Source organism: Micropterus dolomieu, linkage group LG17 (genome assembly GCF_021292245.1).
Source record: "Micropterus dolomieu isolate WLL.071019.BEF.003 ecotype Adirondacks linkage group LG17, ASM2129224v1, whole genome shotgun sequence".
Lineage (NCBI taxonomy): Eukaryota > Metazoa > Chordata > Actinopteri > Centrarchiformes > Centrarchidae > Micropterus > Micropterus dolomieu.
Window position 1 is genome coordinate 721,761 of NC_060166.1, and position 18,687 is coordinate 740,447.

An 18,687-nucleotide genomic window follows, 5' to 3' on the forward strand; every position below is an offset into this window, starting at 1 on the left:
AATAATCAAACAATTGTGAGTCTGGTGTAGTCAGCAGCTCTTTTTATTACGTGGAATTATTAAGAGCATTGTCTCTTAACGAGGTGGCCCAGGGGCAATAAAAATGTATGTCGGGCAAGCTGATTGGCTAGTCGCTGGTCCGTTCAGGCCAGCTGACTGCCTGTGCCAGCTGACTGCTGTCTCCAAAGCTAACTAGCTGCCGTTATCTAATTAGCTCAGTCAGCTGAGCAACTAGTGGTCATACCTGACCGGACTGGGAGCTCGGAGCACCTGGGCAGTGTTAGTGTTTACACCTCTATTTAAGGACTGGAGGTTTTCAGGCCATGGGCAGGAGACACAGCAGGGAATGATGGCAGGGAGCAGTGCCGGATTGGGCACCAGTACCGGAGTCGGGTGAGCGGACAACAAAACCGAGCTCAGCAGCCTCCCAGTGAATGCGGCATGAACACAGCCGTACACAACCTCAAAGACCCACAGGGAATACAGTACTGAGGAGATTTACAGAGTTTCTTGATGGACAGATAAATTTACTTTTTGCTAAACCACTAACTGTGTCTATCTGTAGCTGTAGCTAGTAAGCTCGGTTAGCCAGGCAGCAGGTGGTCCTATTCAGTTAGCTGACAACAAGTTGCCAAACCCGGCAAAAAAAAACCCCTCAGCACTGTATTCCCTATTGTCAAACTGGCCTCTGTCAGTCTCAGAGGCTGTGTTCGAACCCGGTCAAGCTGCGGCGTTCACTCACTGGGAGCTGGTCCAGGCTGAATCACAGATTGGGGGGACGTAATGCAACAAGTCCCTTGCTGTCTTTGTATTTTTAAATATGCAGAAGCAAATAGCACATTCATGGGAACATCAAATCAAAAAAAATGTTGTTTGAATGAATCATTACAATGCATATACTATAATAAAGTAATGGTATTATTTTTGGTCTTTTTTCCCCTGGGCCAGTAAAAATATGCAAGGGGTCAGTAAAACTCGGAGGGCTGGTGGGGGTGAAATCTTACGTTGGATACTGAATCTATTCAACTATTTAATGCAATACAAACTAAAAAAAGCAAATAGAGACAGCTGCTGAAGAGAATGGGGTAACCTATAAGAACATGGTAGCAATTTGAAAAATTGTAGCAAATGCTACGCTGTGTGCACAATTATTAGGCAAACTGTATTCTCAGGATCAATTTTATTATTGAACAACACAATGCACAATGTCTATCAGGAGAATATATAAATGTGCAGAATTATTAGGCAATTAAATCACCAAAAGAATTTCTATCAAATTACTTGTGTTTTGGGGGTAAGTGTTACAACAATTCAGTAACTGCCATGAGCCTTCCATCAGTGGAGTCAGTTTCTTGATCTGTTCACTATCAACTTTCACTGGAGCAGCAACCACAGCCTCCTAAACACTGTTCAAAGAGGTGTACTGTCTTCCCTGACCGTAAATCTTATCTTAGAAGAGTCCACAAGTTCTCAATAGGATTTCAGTCAGGAGAGGATGGGGGCCAGGCCATTATTTGGGCATCTTTGAGGCCCTCGCTGGCTTGCCAGATCATGGCCTTCTTGAAAACTGAGGACTTCTGCCTGTCCCAATGCTTGAAGAAAGTATCCTCCAGAAACTGGCAGTAGGTTTGAGAGTGGAGTTTCAGTCCATCTTTAACCCCAAAAGTCCAACTATTATAGCCAATACTAGCACCCAGGGGTGGACTGGGACAAAAATTCAGCCCTGGCACTGTAGCCACGCCAGCCCACCTTACCATGTGTCCCCACGAACACACATTCACTACTTAGGCTACATTTGTTTAAAGATGGTGAAATAATATAAGCAGTAGGTCGACAGAATGTAACAGCAAGTGCGTCACTTTGTGTTGAAAAGAGCTGGTGACATAAGGTCTGAAAATAGGGGTGTGATGAAAGACTTTGGTCACGAGAACAAGACAAGAAGATATTTTAACACTATTTTGAATAAGTATTCAATGATAAAATGTATGAGTGGGGAGTCTGGGGGTCCCCTCCCAAAAGATTTAGAGCATTAAATACTTAATTTCCTGCATTCTGGAGACATTCTCTGCATCAATTTATGGAGTAAATGTCTTTATTTATATGAATGGCAGCACAACATTCAGCAGGTGACAATTCAAAATATAATATAATATATTTTGTTGCTTAAGTAATTTTCTTGGACAATGCACATTTATTTCTGCATCGCATGTTTTCTGATTGTGCAAATAAACAAAGCATTTTCATTTGTGATTTAACATTTCTTGTTCCAAGCTATTTTTCAGAACATATTTTATCCAAATTCGCTTTCAAAAAGTGATAGGGACATATCCCCAGCGACCCTAGTGTAAATGACACCAGTGGTAACAGATTTGTAACATTTTATGTATGTGACCGGCACACAACGCTCACTAGATTTTTTTAAGAGCACACAACAAATTTGCACATGCAGTTAAAACAATGGCTGAGTATGTTGTAGAGTCTGTGCTCTCTGTCTGTTTGTCTGCTGTTACTGTCTGTCTCTACTGCAGAGTCAATTACAACCCGAAACATTTTTGTGTGACTGTTTTCTTCTACCCTCCTCCCTGTCTCTGCTAGGCCTACAGCAGCATCCTTCCTCCCAGCACTAGTCTACAAGAAGACCAGGGCTCTCTGGCTGTACCGATCCCAGCAACATCCATGAACACAGTAGCCTATAGAACATTGCAGAAAAATGTTTTCTCACACACTGCTCTCAACATTGGAGTACACATGAATAAAAATATTACTCACGAGCAGACTTAATTCTGCTCTCCTTGCCTTCACTTCTAATATTTCCACACAAGCACGGAACATACACCTCTGCTGCAAACACAGTGGCTCTCCCTACCTCTTTCTTTTTCTCCCTCCCTGTATTTGTCAGCCCTGTTGACTTTCTCCATCAGCAGTGGGCTGTTTTATGAAGTGGCCGAAATGACACAGCTCTCGCGATTTTCATCCGCGGGTGTGCGGAGGAGGCTTGTTAATGAGGAAGCCAATCGAAGCCAAAACCAAATTGTACCCAGTTGCACCTGCACCAAAGTGTTCACTGTTGCTTTGCCTGGTCCATGCTTGTGAAATATCCACCTTCTGAGTCTTATAACGTAATGGATGATCATTTCTCTCAGTGTTTCTCTGCAAAATGCTTAAATGGGTCGCCAAATATTTTGGGCGGCCCTTAACGTACCTCAACAGCCGCCCAAGTAAAGCTGATGTGTGGGAAACACTGATATTAATATCCCCTCTGGCATATGCCAGAATTGCCAGGGGGCCAATCCGCCCCTGCCAGTACCCCTCCTCCACCTTGCTGGCTCCTGAGTCGCAGTGGTGCCGTGTTAATTAGTGATCTGTCCATCTGGTCCATAGAGTCACTCTCATTTCATAAAACCTTGAAAAATCTGTCTTCAGGTATTTCTTTGCCCAGTCTTGACGCTTCAACTTGAGAATCTTATTCAGTGGTGATCGTGTTTCAGCCTTCCTGACCTCGGCCGTGTCTCTGAGCACTTGGCACCTTGACACTCTAGGTAGGTTGCAGTTTACAATTTTTGACTTTTCAGTGTCAGTTAAATCTCTTTTTTGGCCCATTCTACCTGAAATAATGAAGCTGCCTAATAATCATGCACATCTCACCACACCCTCCCTCTTTACACAAATACATATCACCTGAAAATGATTAGCTCCAGTCAGCATTCAAGTTTACATGGTTTAGAGTTGGAAATAATTATTTATTTAGGATACTTGCCTAATAATTGTGCATGCAGTGTAGGTGACAGCCAAAATCTACACAAAGATCAGAATTATGACTTATTTATGACATTGTTCGTATTCTCGCATACATTTCTATTGTCTGTGCATCTTCTGTATTTTAAGTGCTTGTCTTCATAGCAAAATAAATTAAAGTAAATTTATCTTTTGTGCGTCTTGCATTTTATTGATTTAGTGTTTGTGTGCTGCCCATGTTAAAACCTCTAGCCAAAGCCAAATGATAAAATAAAGCAATAAATACAAAAGTGTGCGAATGTTCTGTTTATATTAGACAAACGTAGAATAAAATCTTCAGTGGTTTATGTAAATATGTAAAATATGTAAAACTTCACTTATGTATGGACTTACAGCAAATCAAATCAAACATATCCTGCTGTTAGATTAAATTAACAGTTTAAAAGGAAAAGGTAATACTGGTACAAGATATTAGTTCTGGTTTACAAGCCTGAGATTTACTTTTCTGCCTTTTGGGAGAATTCAAGTTAACTGATGAGCAGGTAGCAGGGAGGGCTGACAGACAGAAAGCAACGATAGGGAAGACAGAAGAAAAACTGAACAGGAAATCCAATAAAACGAAATCCAATGAACGACAACGTGGTTGAGAGAAACTGGAGTTGAAAATGGGTTTGTGATAATTCAGCCAGTAAATGTCACTTAAATACCAAGATGTCAGAGCCAAGCTAACTCTGATTGCACCGTGCCTTTATCAGGCCCTGGAGCAGGCATCGTGGTCATCGTGACTCAGTTCAGACTCAGAGAAAGACAGCAGGAAAAGACGACAAGAGCTAATTATACTGTCCTAAATAAAATGTCAGGTAAGGTTCACACCCTTGCTTTCTATACATTTTTGCTTGCATGCTACAGTAAATATTAAGAACAAACTTTACTGACCATCACATGAAACTGAGTCATCATAGCACCAAGTACAGCAAGTATAAATAGAAATAATAATAATAGAGCAAAAAGGAGTCATTATCTCGTGATGAAGCTGTATATATTCCACTGGCAAGAGTGATAAGCCATGCACCATGGTCGGTCACAACCTTCCCTGAATAAGTAATTTCACCAGCCATCACAAACTGCCATTTTACCAGCAGATAGAGAATAGAGGTGTCAGGTCCATCCAAGCATGAGTGTTTGTGCATGTTTGTGATCTTTCCACACTGACCCACAGAAGGCTGCATAGGAAAACCTGACTTCAACAAACTCCCTCATTAGGTAAAGGCTCAATACCTCGCTGTGATTGATGGGCACTGTCTGTATGCCAGGGACAGCTACAGCACACATCAGTAATGACAAGCAAGTACATGCACGCACACACAAACACACAAACACCCACACACACCCACACACACACACACCACAAGTCAAAAATACGCCCAGTGTTGCATAAAACTCTTCGTCCGCCTTTTACCCTGCTGACATTTTTTATTGTGCTCTGTACAGCTGCAAGGAACCACAGCACCTCAACTCTCCAGCTAAGTCAATCTGCATTCCCTCTAAACAGACACTGTAAGAATTGTCCCAGTTTATTTGGACATATGAAGGCTTACATACCAAATCACTGTTGTATCTTATGTATGTTAATGCTCCTTATATTTAGGTTTAAAATAAAGGCTTGGTTCCAACCAATTTTAGCTCAGACATTGTCTCCACACACCCAAAACTTCTTTCTTGCTGTATAAAAACCTCTGACCTTTATAGTTAACAGTAAATGAGGTCATCTAATGATAAGCACAGCTTCCAAAATCATCCAGTTATAGAAAGTGAAAAGAAAAAAAGGAGGAGAAAATTCTAACAAGCTCTTTAATACTGACTGACTAATCAGTCAAAATGTATTTATAGAGCACTTTACAATCCAAGTGGACACAAAGTGCTGTACAGTAAAACAATAAATGAATACATACAAGACACTAAAGACAAAGGTCACTCAATGCATAAAATACAAATAAAAACGATAACCATACAATAAAACAATAAAATCAATACAACTAAAACAAGAAACGTCCACTTCAGTTTTCAAAGGCCAGGGAAAAGAGGTGGGTTTTAAGAAGAGACTTAAAAACAGACAGTTAAGATGCCTGTCTAATATGCAGAGGTAGAGGTTCCACAGTTTAGGAGCTGCTACAGCAAAAGCTCGGTCCCCTTTGAGCTTGCGCTTTGTTTTGGGCGCGCTTAGGAGCAGTTGAGAGAGAGACCTGAGAGAACGGGTGGGTCTATAGTGGTGTAGCAGCTCAGAGATGTAGGGTGGGGCAAGACCATTAAGATACTTAAAAACAAATAAAATAAATAAAATGGATCCTATGATGTGCAGGCAGCCAGTGGAGTGAGGCTAAAATGGGGGAAATTGATAAAAGCTGGTTTTTACGAATGTCCTTATCTGTCTCCGAGCTTAAGGTCAGAGTCAACACGGGGGGGTCCCAGTAGTGCCACCAAAAACATCACTTCTGTCTTACTTCCATTCAGACTTAAAAAGTTAAGAGCCATCCAAGCCTTTGTCATCAAGACACTTAAGTAACGGTCCAACATTTTCATTCTTTCTAAAAGGCACATAGATCTGACTATCGACAACAGGTACCAACCAGGCGTCGACAGAGTCCAACAATCGCCTCGAAATGAGGAGTCGAGGCACTGCTCAGTACCCAGCCCAGGTAGCAGAAGAACGCGCTAAACAGGCTTTCAACCTCACCAGCTGACCGCTGCGTTTCCCCCGGCGGCGGTAGTGCTTAGGCCTACGCTGGAGATGTGGAGCCTCAGGGCAACAAAGGTAAGCGGGGATTCCTGATAGGAGCGGAGGCAAAGTTTTATATCCATCATGATCAAACTTTACTAGATCTTTGGCAGAGAAACAAAGATCCAGTAGTGTTTGTCGAGTGTACACCAATATTGAACGTTTTGAACAACAAATGACACGAACAGCAGAAACACACACAGCATTGACAGAGAGACACGGCGAGCCACACACACTGGCGCCATCTCAATTCTCTCTCATATGTCACAAGAAAAGCAAATTCATTCTTGACTTTGGGATCAGCAGTTGCGAACATAATCTTACCTGAAGGTCAATTTAGTAGCTGTTCTTGAGTTTTCAATATTATCCCAAAAGCTTTATGATCAGATTGATTTTTCTCATTTGTAATGAACTAGGAGTAGAAAAGTTCATGTGATATGAACAAAAGCTCCATAACTACTAGCTACTAAATGGATCTTGATATTGTTTCGTCTTACCTATACAGTCTTAAATTTTCTGACAAGGACCTCTACTGGTTGTGAGTATTATTACAGTTCTTAACGTAATTGCAAAAATGTTAACTTGATTGTGTCACCTTCAGGTCATAAAAGAAAAATGAGAACAAAAATAATAGGGCTCCAGCAGCAAGCTTTACTCCTTCGACCCCTAATTATCTGTATGGCTAGATGCCACTAAGGTGTGTGGGAGAATATGTTTTCTTGTGATATGGGGAAAACCGAACCTTAAATATTAATGCTGTGTTATTCATGGGTTGTCGGTTAACTTAATTTGGTGCATATCTCATTTTGAAGCAATATTTCCAAATATCACCAACACATTATTTCCATGCAGATATGATGGAGTTGATAAATCTGTGTATTTTGGAGCTCACGTCTATCTGTTCATTTATCTGTGTCTGTACCCCCAGCTGGGCTCAGCAGGGTTAATATTTTTTCAGCCAGGCAGAAAACCTGTGGAGGCAATCCTCAGGTGCCTCTTCTCTCAAAACTAGGCCAGGCCAACACACACACTCACACACACGCACACACACACACACACACACACACACACACACACACACAGAGTACACTTATGTTTTGGTATCACAGTCTAATTGGAACCCATGCTGGCCTCTATATCCGTCTGTTCAAATCAGTCAGTCAGTCATTGAGTGAGTGAGTGAGTGAGTGAGTGAGTGAGTGAGTGAGTGAGTGAGTGAGTGCTTGTATAGTACTTTTATTTTTTTGAATTCAACATAGAGACATTTCCTGACATTGTTCATCTTCATTGAAAAGTTCTGGAAGACATTCAGAAGTGTCTGTGGCGTGCTTAACACACCCCTGAAATAGCCGTCAGGAAATGTTGGAAAAATTGGATTCCCCTGAAGGAGAAGCGCAGGAATTTCCTCTGCCTGGAGATGCTGGGGAAATGAAAAAAACGTGTCCATACGTTGATGGATGTGGATCAATCACTGGGACGCACACACTGTGCACAGGCTTTATTGTGAGCATGAACAACCAAACATCTTTGCCAAACCTTGACCTAAAACATTAATAACACTGAAACAACATGACAATGGCGGAGATACTGCTAAATATTCAGTGGTTAGAACTCTGTTTCAACAATTCGCTACCCCATCGGAGGATATAAGCCCCATCCCCGCTAGTGTACCCTACTCTCGCTGTTGCAGAGCTGAGCAGCATAATCCCCGGCCGCGCAAGCAGCTCTGCTGTGCCCCCGCGAGCAACCCGCCGTTGCTGCTACAGAGCTCCGCTCAGAGTGGTTCTATAGTATATTTGTTAATTATGGATGTCTTGCGTGTTAAATTTGCACCAAACTCGACACTGCACTCCCTTGGGTCTGCAGCAACACACCCGCCACGTTTGAAATCACTTGGATGAACGGTTCCTGACATAATCGAAATACAAACAGACAGACAGTCTCTTGATATATGTATATTCAGTCTATTTTATAGGACTAAATTAGGTAATTGGCAATCAGTTTTCTCTTCTTTAAGTGTGAATTTAATACAAGTTAGTCTATTTTTAATTATAGTAAAATTAATAATAATGCAGTGTACTACCAGTGTGTTTATTACCAGTGCTGATATTAATTCATAATTTGTATTAAAAGTAAAGTAGGTATACTACAATAATCAACACCCCTGTGCTATTACATGACCATTAGTCCTGTAATACAGCAGGTTCAAGGGAGAAAGCATAAATACCTGGATTATGCAGTTCTGTAAACTTGGCACCTCACACCTGCTGCCCTCCTTTTCATGGACCAGCATCCAGATGTTCCTTAACAACTGTTTCCCCTTTCCAAATCAGTAATTATGCTTTTCTCTCAACCCAGTAAATATGCACCTCTCTACCCTACACACCCCCCCACACTATTTCCAGGCCAAGGACTGTTTTTCAACTCCTTATTTTACTATATCGTACCATGCATGCGTGAGTGCGTGAGTGCGTGAGTGCGTGCAGTACGAGTGTCGACAGGTCAGTGAATTGGGGATTAGACTTGTGAAATGACAACAAAGTAGTGGAAGGTATTCAGACCTTGGCTGTATCCCAGTGGCATGGAGGTATTGTGTGTGTGTGTGTGTCTCTCAAAGGGTTGTGTCAACACTGAATAATGATGGGTCTAACATCCAGTGCTGTATTTAATTACAGTACGTGGAAGACAACAATATGTTACCTTAGAGACATTTTGACCTACACTGGTATGACAGACAAAAAGGTTTTCTGAGAGTGAAACACCAAAGTTTTGTGATGCAGTTACCAGAGATAAGACCCAAGTCAGGTAAGCTAAAGAAGTGAAGGTAAGATAAGCTCAAGTTTCCCAACAAGACTAGACAAATAATACTCTTTCTTCTACCCTTCAAATAGCCACCCAGAAATTAATACAGCATCTTTTTGATTAATGAACATAGCATCTGCTGCTTTAGATGAGGAGCAAAGCTCCAAATTGAGGCAGCCCTAAATGCTGTGTGTGAGAGAAACAGAGGGAGACTGCTCAGTCCTCTCCTCCCACATTAACTCTATGCATTCCCATCTTTCAGCTGTCACTCTCTGACAGTGGGTGCCAATACTCACTCATTGCAACCATCCTGCTTATTAGACTTTCATGAAGATCGTTTTCACTGATTTCATTTTGAATTTTTACCTACCCCGTTTTTTTGACATAATTTATTATTTGAGTCACTTTTCCTGACATATCTATCAATAGAAGATTATTTCCTTCACTTGCATACACAAAGACTGTAGCTAATCGGGTTCAGAGATGGTAACATGCATGTCTAATTTGTTCTCCTTCCTTCACATTCATTTACATCATAGTTAGGGTTGGAGCAAAATTCTGCTACTACTGGCCATTTACCGACTGGATCCCATGCTGGTGTGGGACAGTACTCAGTCTACAGTCTATTAAAAAAATAATGTAAAAAAAATTTTTTTTAACACGAGTGAAAACTGCCCCACACTGTGGAGAAGGAATATAATATAATAATATAATACAATATAATGCATTTTTTTTTTTTAAATATGTGATTCAGAGTTTCAGCATACATTGCCTTTTTTATTGTAAACAGGACTAAAGGTGAATTCAGACAGCAAGTGGACTCGACTTGACTTGTGCTTTATGTGTGGAGCAGGATGTGTTTTGCGGAGACGATGGGAAACTGGTGGTGAATACCTTGTTGGGCTGCTTTATCTGTGATAAAGATAACTCAGACACATCAGGCAGGGCTGGTGAAAGGCTTTTTGTGTCAGAGGAGGAACACAGGAGCTACAACAAACTTCTAGGGGAATATGTAGGTGGTTGTGTGTCTACACCATTGCAGAATACTGAACACCCTTGGCCCCAAATCCCCAAAAGGGATTGTATAAATTATGACGTCGATGCTCAGAAATCATAGTAACACTCATCACATACACAGTAATAAAAGATAAATGTGTCATCTTCTGTTTTTCCTTCATCACAGAGCAGCTGACATTTCAAATGTTGAGTTTTAGCTGCCAGCAGCAACAAGCTCAGCGTCCTCTGGGACATATTCTGGGGTCCAGCCACCATTCACAGTGCGCAGACAGGACAATAGGCACCAGATGAATGTGTGCGCACATAATAGGTAATCCTCTGATTGATTCAGTGCTGTTCACAGCAAGAACAAACCCCAGGTGATGCTATTTAAGCTGGGCACTCTGAAGCTCTGTCTCAGTCTGCTATTCCTACACTTGTCTTGAGCACACGTGTGTGTACAGGTATATGTGTAAATACGAACATCCAGTGCATTTCACAATATGGTGTCTAACCCAACAATTCATTTTCATCCATGTACAATAAAACACCTGTCCAGCTGGTGGTGGCAATGCACCAATAACCTTTTGCCTCCCTCCTTCAGCATGCAAGCTCAGCTTCAAATGCACTGATGTTAAAGAAATTCTTCCTAATTTTGAACACATTCATTGAAATGAAAAGAGGAATAATATTCATTAAACATTTACTACATTTGAAAGGAAGGTGCAAATCACCAAGTGTTGCGCAGAGATGGCTGCTGTTATTGTTGCGAGGAGAGGCAGCCGTAATGAAAGAAAACGTAGAGAAATAAAAAATATTAAATATAATATTATTTAATATCCAACCTATAGAAATAAAATTTTTATTCGATGAACTTTATGAATAGAATTGTTCTTTTTATTTTCCTTTAGCTTTGGTAATACTGTTGTATTAACATTCATGCCATCTCTGTGAGATGGAAGAATTTAGAAAGTTGCGTGGTGCTGCAGAGAGCCCCAATCTGCAGCATGGATCACACGTAAAATTCATCCAGCCAGAGGGAACGATCACCAGCTGTTCACAGCGTGCCAGTCGTAATAGCAACACAACCCATTGTAGGTTTCGGAGAGGGAATGGGGCGTTGGGGCGTACAGGACCAGGGACAGGAGATTGCGGAGTGACCGGGCACGGTGCGGATGGTCGGTGATTGTTTCCTCCGGCTGGATGAAGCATGATCTGCTGGCATTTCCTCACGTCTGGGTCATTCCAGGATACTGTAGCTGTTTCTGTTGGTGTTTCCCAACGCAATGTTTCAGGCGAAGTACTTAGTGCAATCATAGGCAGGATGGGCAGGTTCATAAAATTTCCACATACTCACACTGAATGAAACAAACCAAGATTTTTACACGGTGGCTGCTTTCCCTCCTGACTCTCAAGGGCGGAAACCATTAAAACATGCAAAACCCTCATTTAAATGCTGCCACCAATCCTCAGCTCTTAGGCAAGACAATGAACACCGAAATTGCACCCGATAGTCAGGCCAGTATCTTTCATGGTACCTAGGGAATGACAGGTAAATTAGTACTTTGGATGGAAGCACTATACAATGCAGCCAGTGCTGTTTAGTTCATTTTAGAACAAACTGACCCTTTATTCTCATTATCTTCTAACAAATCCCAAGCTGGTTTAAGTCATTACAGCTATCCTTAGTGAACTACTCTCACCACAGAAGCATTGGAGCCTGGGTGTAGAGTACTGAGTAAGGATGGCAGTTGTGGTTAGGGAGGCTGCCAGAGGAGAACCACCTTGGTGGGGTTTACTTGACCAATGGCGAACACACACACACACACACGTTATAGAAAAACTTGAGGTGGTAGTGGGAATGAGGGTCGTGCAAAGTTAGTGATATGGTGATGTGCAGATATGACAGAAGTACAGTTAGAAAGTAAAGTTAGTGGGAGCTTTGAAGTTCCTCTCTGCTTGTGTGGCTATGTTTAAGTCCAAACTGGAGTGTGTGTGTTTCGTGTGGTGACCGGTGCCAGGTCAGAAAAGGGAAAAGTTAGTTTTCATAGGAGACATTAGTTACTGGATGTACCTGCACGATACATAACTAACATCAACCTAGCATTTGGCTACCAATTAACCTAACAATGAACAAAAAACAATAAAGCTCAATGAACCAAGTCAATACATGTAAATTATACTGACAAGAAGCCATGTGTGCTATGCGGTGTAGCCTCCCCTCTTGTATGGCCCCTGCCACTTGGCAAGGAGACCACTGTCAGACGTTGGCAGCAGTAGCAGAACTTGCTGGCCCTCCTGTAACTCTCCTCCTAGAAGCTTTGTCATAACTCTGCTTCTGTCGCTTTTGTGCTTCAGCCAGATTACTATTGGCAAGCTCTTGGAACTGGTCCAGTTTATCTCTCATCTTCAACACATATGAGAGCTCACTGCACTGCTGTTGTGGCATGGGACCCTCCCAGGCCTCCTTTAAGACATCCATTGGACCCCTTACTGAGTGTCCATAAAGCAGCTGGAAAGGTGAAAACCCAGTTGATGCTTGTGGGACTTCTCTGTATGCAAACAACAAGAATGGGAGCCACTGGTTCCAGTCTGACCCCGAGTCATTCACAAACTTCCTCAACATGGACTTGAGGGTTTTGTTAAAGCGCTCAACGAGACCATCTGTTTGTGGATGGTAGGGACTGGTCTTCACACCTTGAATTCCCAGCATGCTGTACACCTCTTTTAGTAGACTTGAAGTGAAGTTGGTGCCTTGATCTGTGATGATCTCCTTTGGGATTCCGACTCTGGAAAACATCTGTATGAGACAGTTGACAATCTGGCAGGTCTTGATCTTCAACGGAAAGGCCTCAGGATATCTTGTGGCGTAGTCACAGATCACTAGGATGTACTTGTGGCCTGCACTGCTTCTTTCTAGTGGGCCTACAATGTCCATAGCAATGCGGGAAAAGGGTGTATCAATAATGGGCATGCTAATGAGGGGAGCCCTCTCTCTTTTCCGGCTTGGAGCTGTTAACTGACATTATGGACAAGACGTGCATGCAAGCGTACTGCTGGGGCCAATAGAAACGGGGGACCATCCTAGCAAATGTTTCCTGCCCACGGGATAGAATGGCTTAGGTTAAGGATTGTGTGTCTGAAACTCTGGGGAACGACTAACTGGTCACCAATCTGGCTACGGCGACATAGCATGTCTCCCTTGACCACAAATACCTCCTTCCCTCTACCTACCACTTGGGTTGACTCAGGCACACATTTACAAAACAAAGTTGCTAATGTGGGGTCCTCCTTCTGTAGCTTAGCAACATCACTAGCAATAGCAAAAAGGTCAGACTCTAAAGGTTCAGACACATGCTCAGCTATTTTTGTCCCTCTTACTCTGTCCTGTCTCCTCGGTCTCCTGCTTTTCCTTTCCTTAGTCTGTCTGGGGCGCTCAACACTAGTCACTTCCTGATTTGCAAAAGGTAACTCCTCCCACCCCACTGAACTATCCTGCTCCTGCCTGCGTTTAGACCTTGTAACAGCTAGCAAACTAGCACTGGCCCAGCTAGCCCTAGTCTCACTAGACTGCTTGGTTATCAATTATCATAGTCCATGGTGTCTGTCCATAGCTACATATGCAGAACGGGCTTTACCAGTTAACAGTGGAGCTAGATGAAGAGCCCACTCCAGGCCATTGGCAAGCATGAGCAATTCTTTCAAAGGTGATTAAATAATGTTCCTCACCTTCATTGTAGGGCTGCATTTTAAGGCTCTTCCATCCAGGAAGCCTCACCAGACTGGAATGCTGTCCTCCCATAACAGCCTGCGATGGACTAGCCTCATGCCCGACTTGGCTTGTTAGGATATGAGGTGGCTCAGCTGTAGGCTCAACAGAGTGGCCAGCTGCTGACGATCCTGGCGGTCCTGTCGTACTTCATGTTGTAGCTGAGAAAACTGATGCTGGATTAGTTTCCACCTCTCCTCCTGTCGTTTCTGCTCCTGCTCTGTCCTAACATCACGGTCAGCCTGCTGTTGCATCAGGCCTCGCAGAAGGTTCGACAGTTCAGCCATGTTTTCTTGTTCCGGGGGTTGACCTCCTTCATCCACCTGTTGGTCACAGACATCTTGCACCACTTGTAGTTTCTTCTGTCTGGTTGACATTTTTTCCCCATTTTCTTCACTGCCTCCTACTGGCCTGGATCCCACCACTGCCACCAAATGCGGTGTAGCCTGGCCAGAATGGCTAATAAGGCGGTAGGTAGGCAGACTCCAGCATCATATGTTTGCAGAAGTGATTATTTTATTGACCATGGTCGGCAGTACATGGATAATTCAATCCAAAATAACAAAAGAAAAATGACGCATCAAACTTATAGCAACACTAACACGAGGCACGTGTTCACAGCAGCACACCCTCACCTCCTTTTTTTTTTTCCCCCCCTGTTTATATAGGGTGGTCAATTCACACCCAACTGCTTCAGCCCATCCCATTCTGATGCAGGTTGATCTACTCCACAACATCTATATCTAGAAATCTCTTAATATTTGGAACTTCGTTATCAGTTCACTCTGCTCCCACTGCCTAGAAAAACAGGTCAGGGTTATTCACTCATTTATTCATAATAATCAAAAACAACCAAAAGAAACATTCCTATAAAGAAAGAAAACCCTCTACTTGGTTTGGCCCGGTGATGTCATCCATGACCACCCTATTCCTATAAAACAGGAAATGCTTAGGCCGGCCCCTCCCCAAACAATTATCCTGCATGGTGGAACTTAACAAAGGAACAAACAATTGTAAGTATTAACACAGGAAAACAATTAAACCATGTTTAAATTTGCAACCTACTAAAATTGAGCTGAAACTAACTTATGACTATGTGTTTACTCTAACTTATCATATGCTTTGCACTCGCCTGTAACATAATACAAACACAAACAACCCGGAATAGTAAGTGGTGCACTTTTACACAAGCTATGGCAAATTACCAAAAACATAAACATATATGTATAAACTAGAAAGTCATGGCCTGTACGGGACAAGTGGTGAGCAAACCCACTTCGTCACATGCTAACTCACGCCATGTTAAGCCCAGTTAAGATACGTTACCAGTCCATAGAGGGAAAAGAGTTGCTTTGGTGCTGCTTTGTGAGCTGGCAGCCTTTGTGTCTTAGCTGCTGGAGCTAACTAAATTTGGTTACAGGGATCTAAGGTAGGCTTTCGCATCACTGTCTTAGAAAAAGAGGTATGTTCTGTGTGCCTACAGTCTACACAGTGGTGGAACCAGTGAGAGTGGAAAAAGTGTGAAACAAAATAGGTCACACTGACCAATGGTAGCTGAAAACTGGTTCCATGGGCAGAATTCATACATAGCTGTGAATAGGATTCAATTTACAGTGATGCAAACCAGAAAAGTCAGCAAACATTTGCATCGACGAAACTCAATACATCAGTCTCTAACCCACTCAACTAAAAAGATGCACATGCATTTTGCAGTATTGATATTATTTTGCATAGTAAATCAACCAAAAGGTGAGTTCTGGGAGGACCAATATTTATACTGGAGAAGGAGAAAGTATTCAAATCAGCCAACCTTCACTAAAAAAATAAATCCCATATGAATAGAGCTTAAGGTTTCTGAATATATATTTATATAATACAAATCTTGCTTAGTACAGCTGTAAATGTAGCCAATGCATAGTTTAGCACATAACTAATCTGGTTTCATTTAATTAATTAATGTTCTGGAGTGCACTGAATACATTTTGTCCCCTTCACCTATCAGTTTAGGGAATCACACGTTAGGTTAATAAAGGACCCACTAAAGTGAAATAAAAATAAATGAAAGGAAGTGAAGTGAGAGACAGACAACGGATATAGAAGCGTGGCAGAGGGGAGACAGGGCCAGCAGACAGGAAGAAGACGAGAGACAAAGAAAGAGAGGGACAGCTCAGCTCATCTTATCCCAGGCTGACATGAACTGCCACAATATAGGACATTCACAATAAAGACCATGAGCCACCATCACCCTGCAGCGGCCCTGACATGCCACGCCAAATCCATCAGGTCAAAAAAAAAGAGAGAGATGGATTCCCTGTCATAAAACTATCTTGTGCTTGCTGAAAAATGGAATCAGTAATTTGAAATAAAGATACCTGCCTGGCTTTCAAATACGATAACCACCAGAAGATAAAATAGAGACAACAGATGAGATAAATAAAAGAAAAACATGTGAATTCTTGAGTGAGAACAGACACTCCAGAGCTCACTGAGAATGCTGTTCAGTTTCCAGACAGAGTAAAGCTGACAGCAGCAGACTGTAAACACACTGCACATTATCCAAAGATTAAACAAAACTGTTCTCATGTACAACAAGGACCCTGTATCCGGCTCTCTGGATGTAGACAAAAACACTCCCAATTCATTTTTCCATGTGCATTTGAAATTTGGATTCTGAGGGACATGTATTATTTGTGGTGTGTGACATGAATAACGAAAAGCTACCTATAATTGCTTGAGTTACAGACAGCTTATTTTTTCCCATCAATGAGTCTTCAGTCTGTAGGTATACATTTATATGTTCACTGAGGCAGCCAAGTCAGCTACATGGAATAACTCATCCATCCATCCATCCACCCACTGTCAACCGCTTATCCTGCATACAGGGTCGCAGGAGGAATAACTCATGCAGTCATTAAATGTTAATACCATAGGTGGAAAGTTACTAAGAACATTTACTCAGTTGAAGTCACAGTACAATGTATCATTTTGATAATTTTAAGATACTAACTAACTATAAATACTTACATAGTGTAGTTTTATGTTGAAGGTTAAAAGTTTTAGACGGAAAAACATAAATATGTAAAACAATCAATGTGCAGGTACATCATCTCCATTTCTACTTCACTTTTTCCTTTCCCGATCAACTTAACACTCTTGTGATTTCACCTTTCTCCACATACTGTATATGCACTAAACCACTTACACTGACAGCAGCCCTGACAGATATGCCATCATTCCACCCATCCATCCTTTCGGTCCCAGGAGAAGTACAGGGATTGGAAGTACACTGGCCCTTGGTATAACTACTAGAAGCTTCCCAAAAAGCAGTGAACTGCGCAATCACAGCTCCATAATAAAGCTCTTTCACTCTTCATTCCTATTCCTCTCCTCTCTGCAGGAACAGAAAACTCCAGCAACCAATTCTCAGCATTTTCTCCAAACACCATCTGTCACTAACAGGAAAATACCTTCAGACAGAAAATGTTATGATGCCCTAAAGTCCTTGCAGTTGATCTAAAATGGACTCACACTAAGTTTTGGTAATGCAAGTGCCAGAAATGGCATTAGCCTGATGATAAAGTAATGTTATTAGTAGCGGAAATCGAAGAGGCCGAAGACTGTCTTAATGGACTTATATAGGACCATTTAGCTGTTTACTTGTGTTTTTTTGCGATTTAGCGAGAATTATTATTTGACACACTAAGAAATGTTCACTGTCCCAATTACCAAGGGGGCAACTCCAGGTGCCACAAAGCTCCTGGCATACTGTTTGCCTAAAATGATAAAAGTAGTGGTTTCTGCTTAATTACCTATATCTTGAGGCCGTGGAGTCTCAAAGTCAAAATGTAGTATTAAGAGTTTCATTATCTCAATTTTGTAGTTATGACATAATCCATTATTTTAGTTAAAAAAAATTTAAAAGATGAATAAACTCTTTCAACAGAACGCACGGTAGTAACAGTTCCGATGTTAGCTAGCCTCGGCCTGTTCTGTGTTGTGATTCCACTTTGTACCTCGAGAGGCGATAGTCTGAGTATTGCTCAGGCCTCCCCGTCAATTCAATGAGGTGGGAAATCAGTGAGGGTTGATGAAAATAATGTAATAACTATCTCAATTGTAATGTAATTGTAATCGTACCTTGAGATCTTCTGGCAGAGGTCTGTTGTCTGTTCCAGAGTCTCGACTGAAAACTAAAGGGGACAGAGCGTTTGCTGTCAGGGCTCCGAGGCTCTGGAACAGCCTGCCCGAGGAAATCAGGTCGGCTGAGTCAGTGAACTCTTTTAAGTCCCTTCTTAAAACATACTTTTATAGGAGTCTTTCCCGATCTTGTTTGACTTTATTTTATCCCTTTTATTTTATTCTATTTTACTAATTTTATATTTATCTTAAACGTGTATTTTAGTCTTCTTTTCTTTATCTTGTATTGTTTTTGTATTATTGTTTTTTGGGTATTTAGGGCCCGAGCACGACCGTGCGAGGTCCCTATTGAATCTGCTCGGATTATATTTAGGGCCCGAGCACGACCGTGCGAGGTCCCTATTGAATCTGCTCGGATTATTAGGGCCCGAGCACGACCGTGCGAGGTCCCTATTGAATCTGCTCGGATTAT

At 41.9% G+C, this 18,687-nt stretch overlaps 1 protein-coding gene across 1 annotated transcript in view; it reads right to left on the reverse strand.

Moving 5' to 3' along the window:
• The window catches only part of LOC123985987 (cell migration inducing hyaluronidase 1), a 134,934-nt gene extending 123,400 nt beyond the window's left edge, over positions 1-11,534 (reverse strand). The window contains exon 1 of the mRNA XM_046074017.1: positions 11,441-11,534. Coding sequence (XP_045929973.1) covers positions 11,441-11,534 — 94 coding nt within the window. The remainder of the gene's footprint in view (positions 1-11,440) is intronic.
• Positions 11,535-18,687: the final 7,153 nt, after the last annotated feature.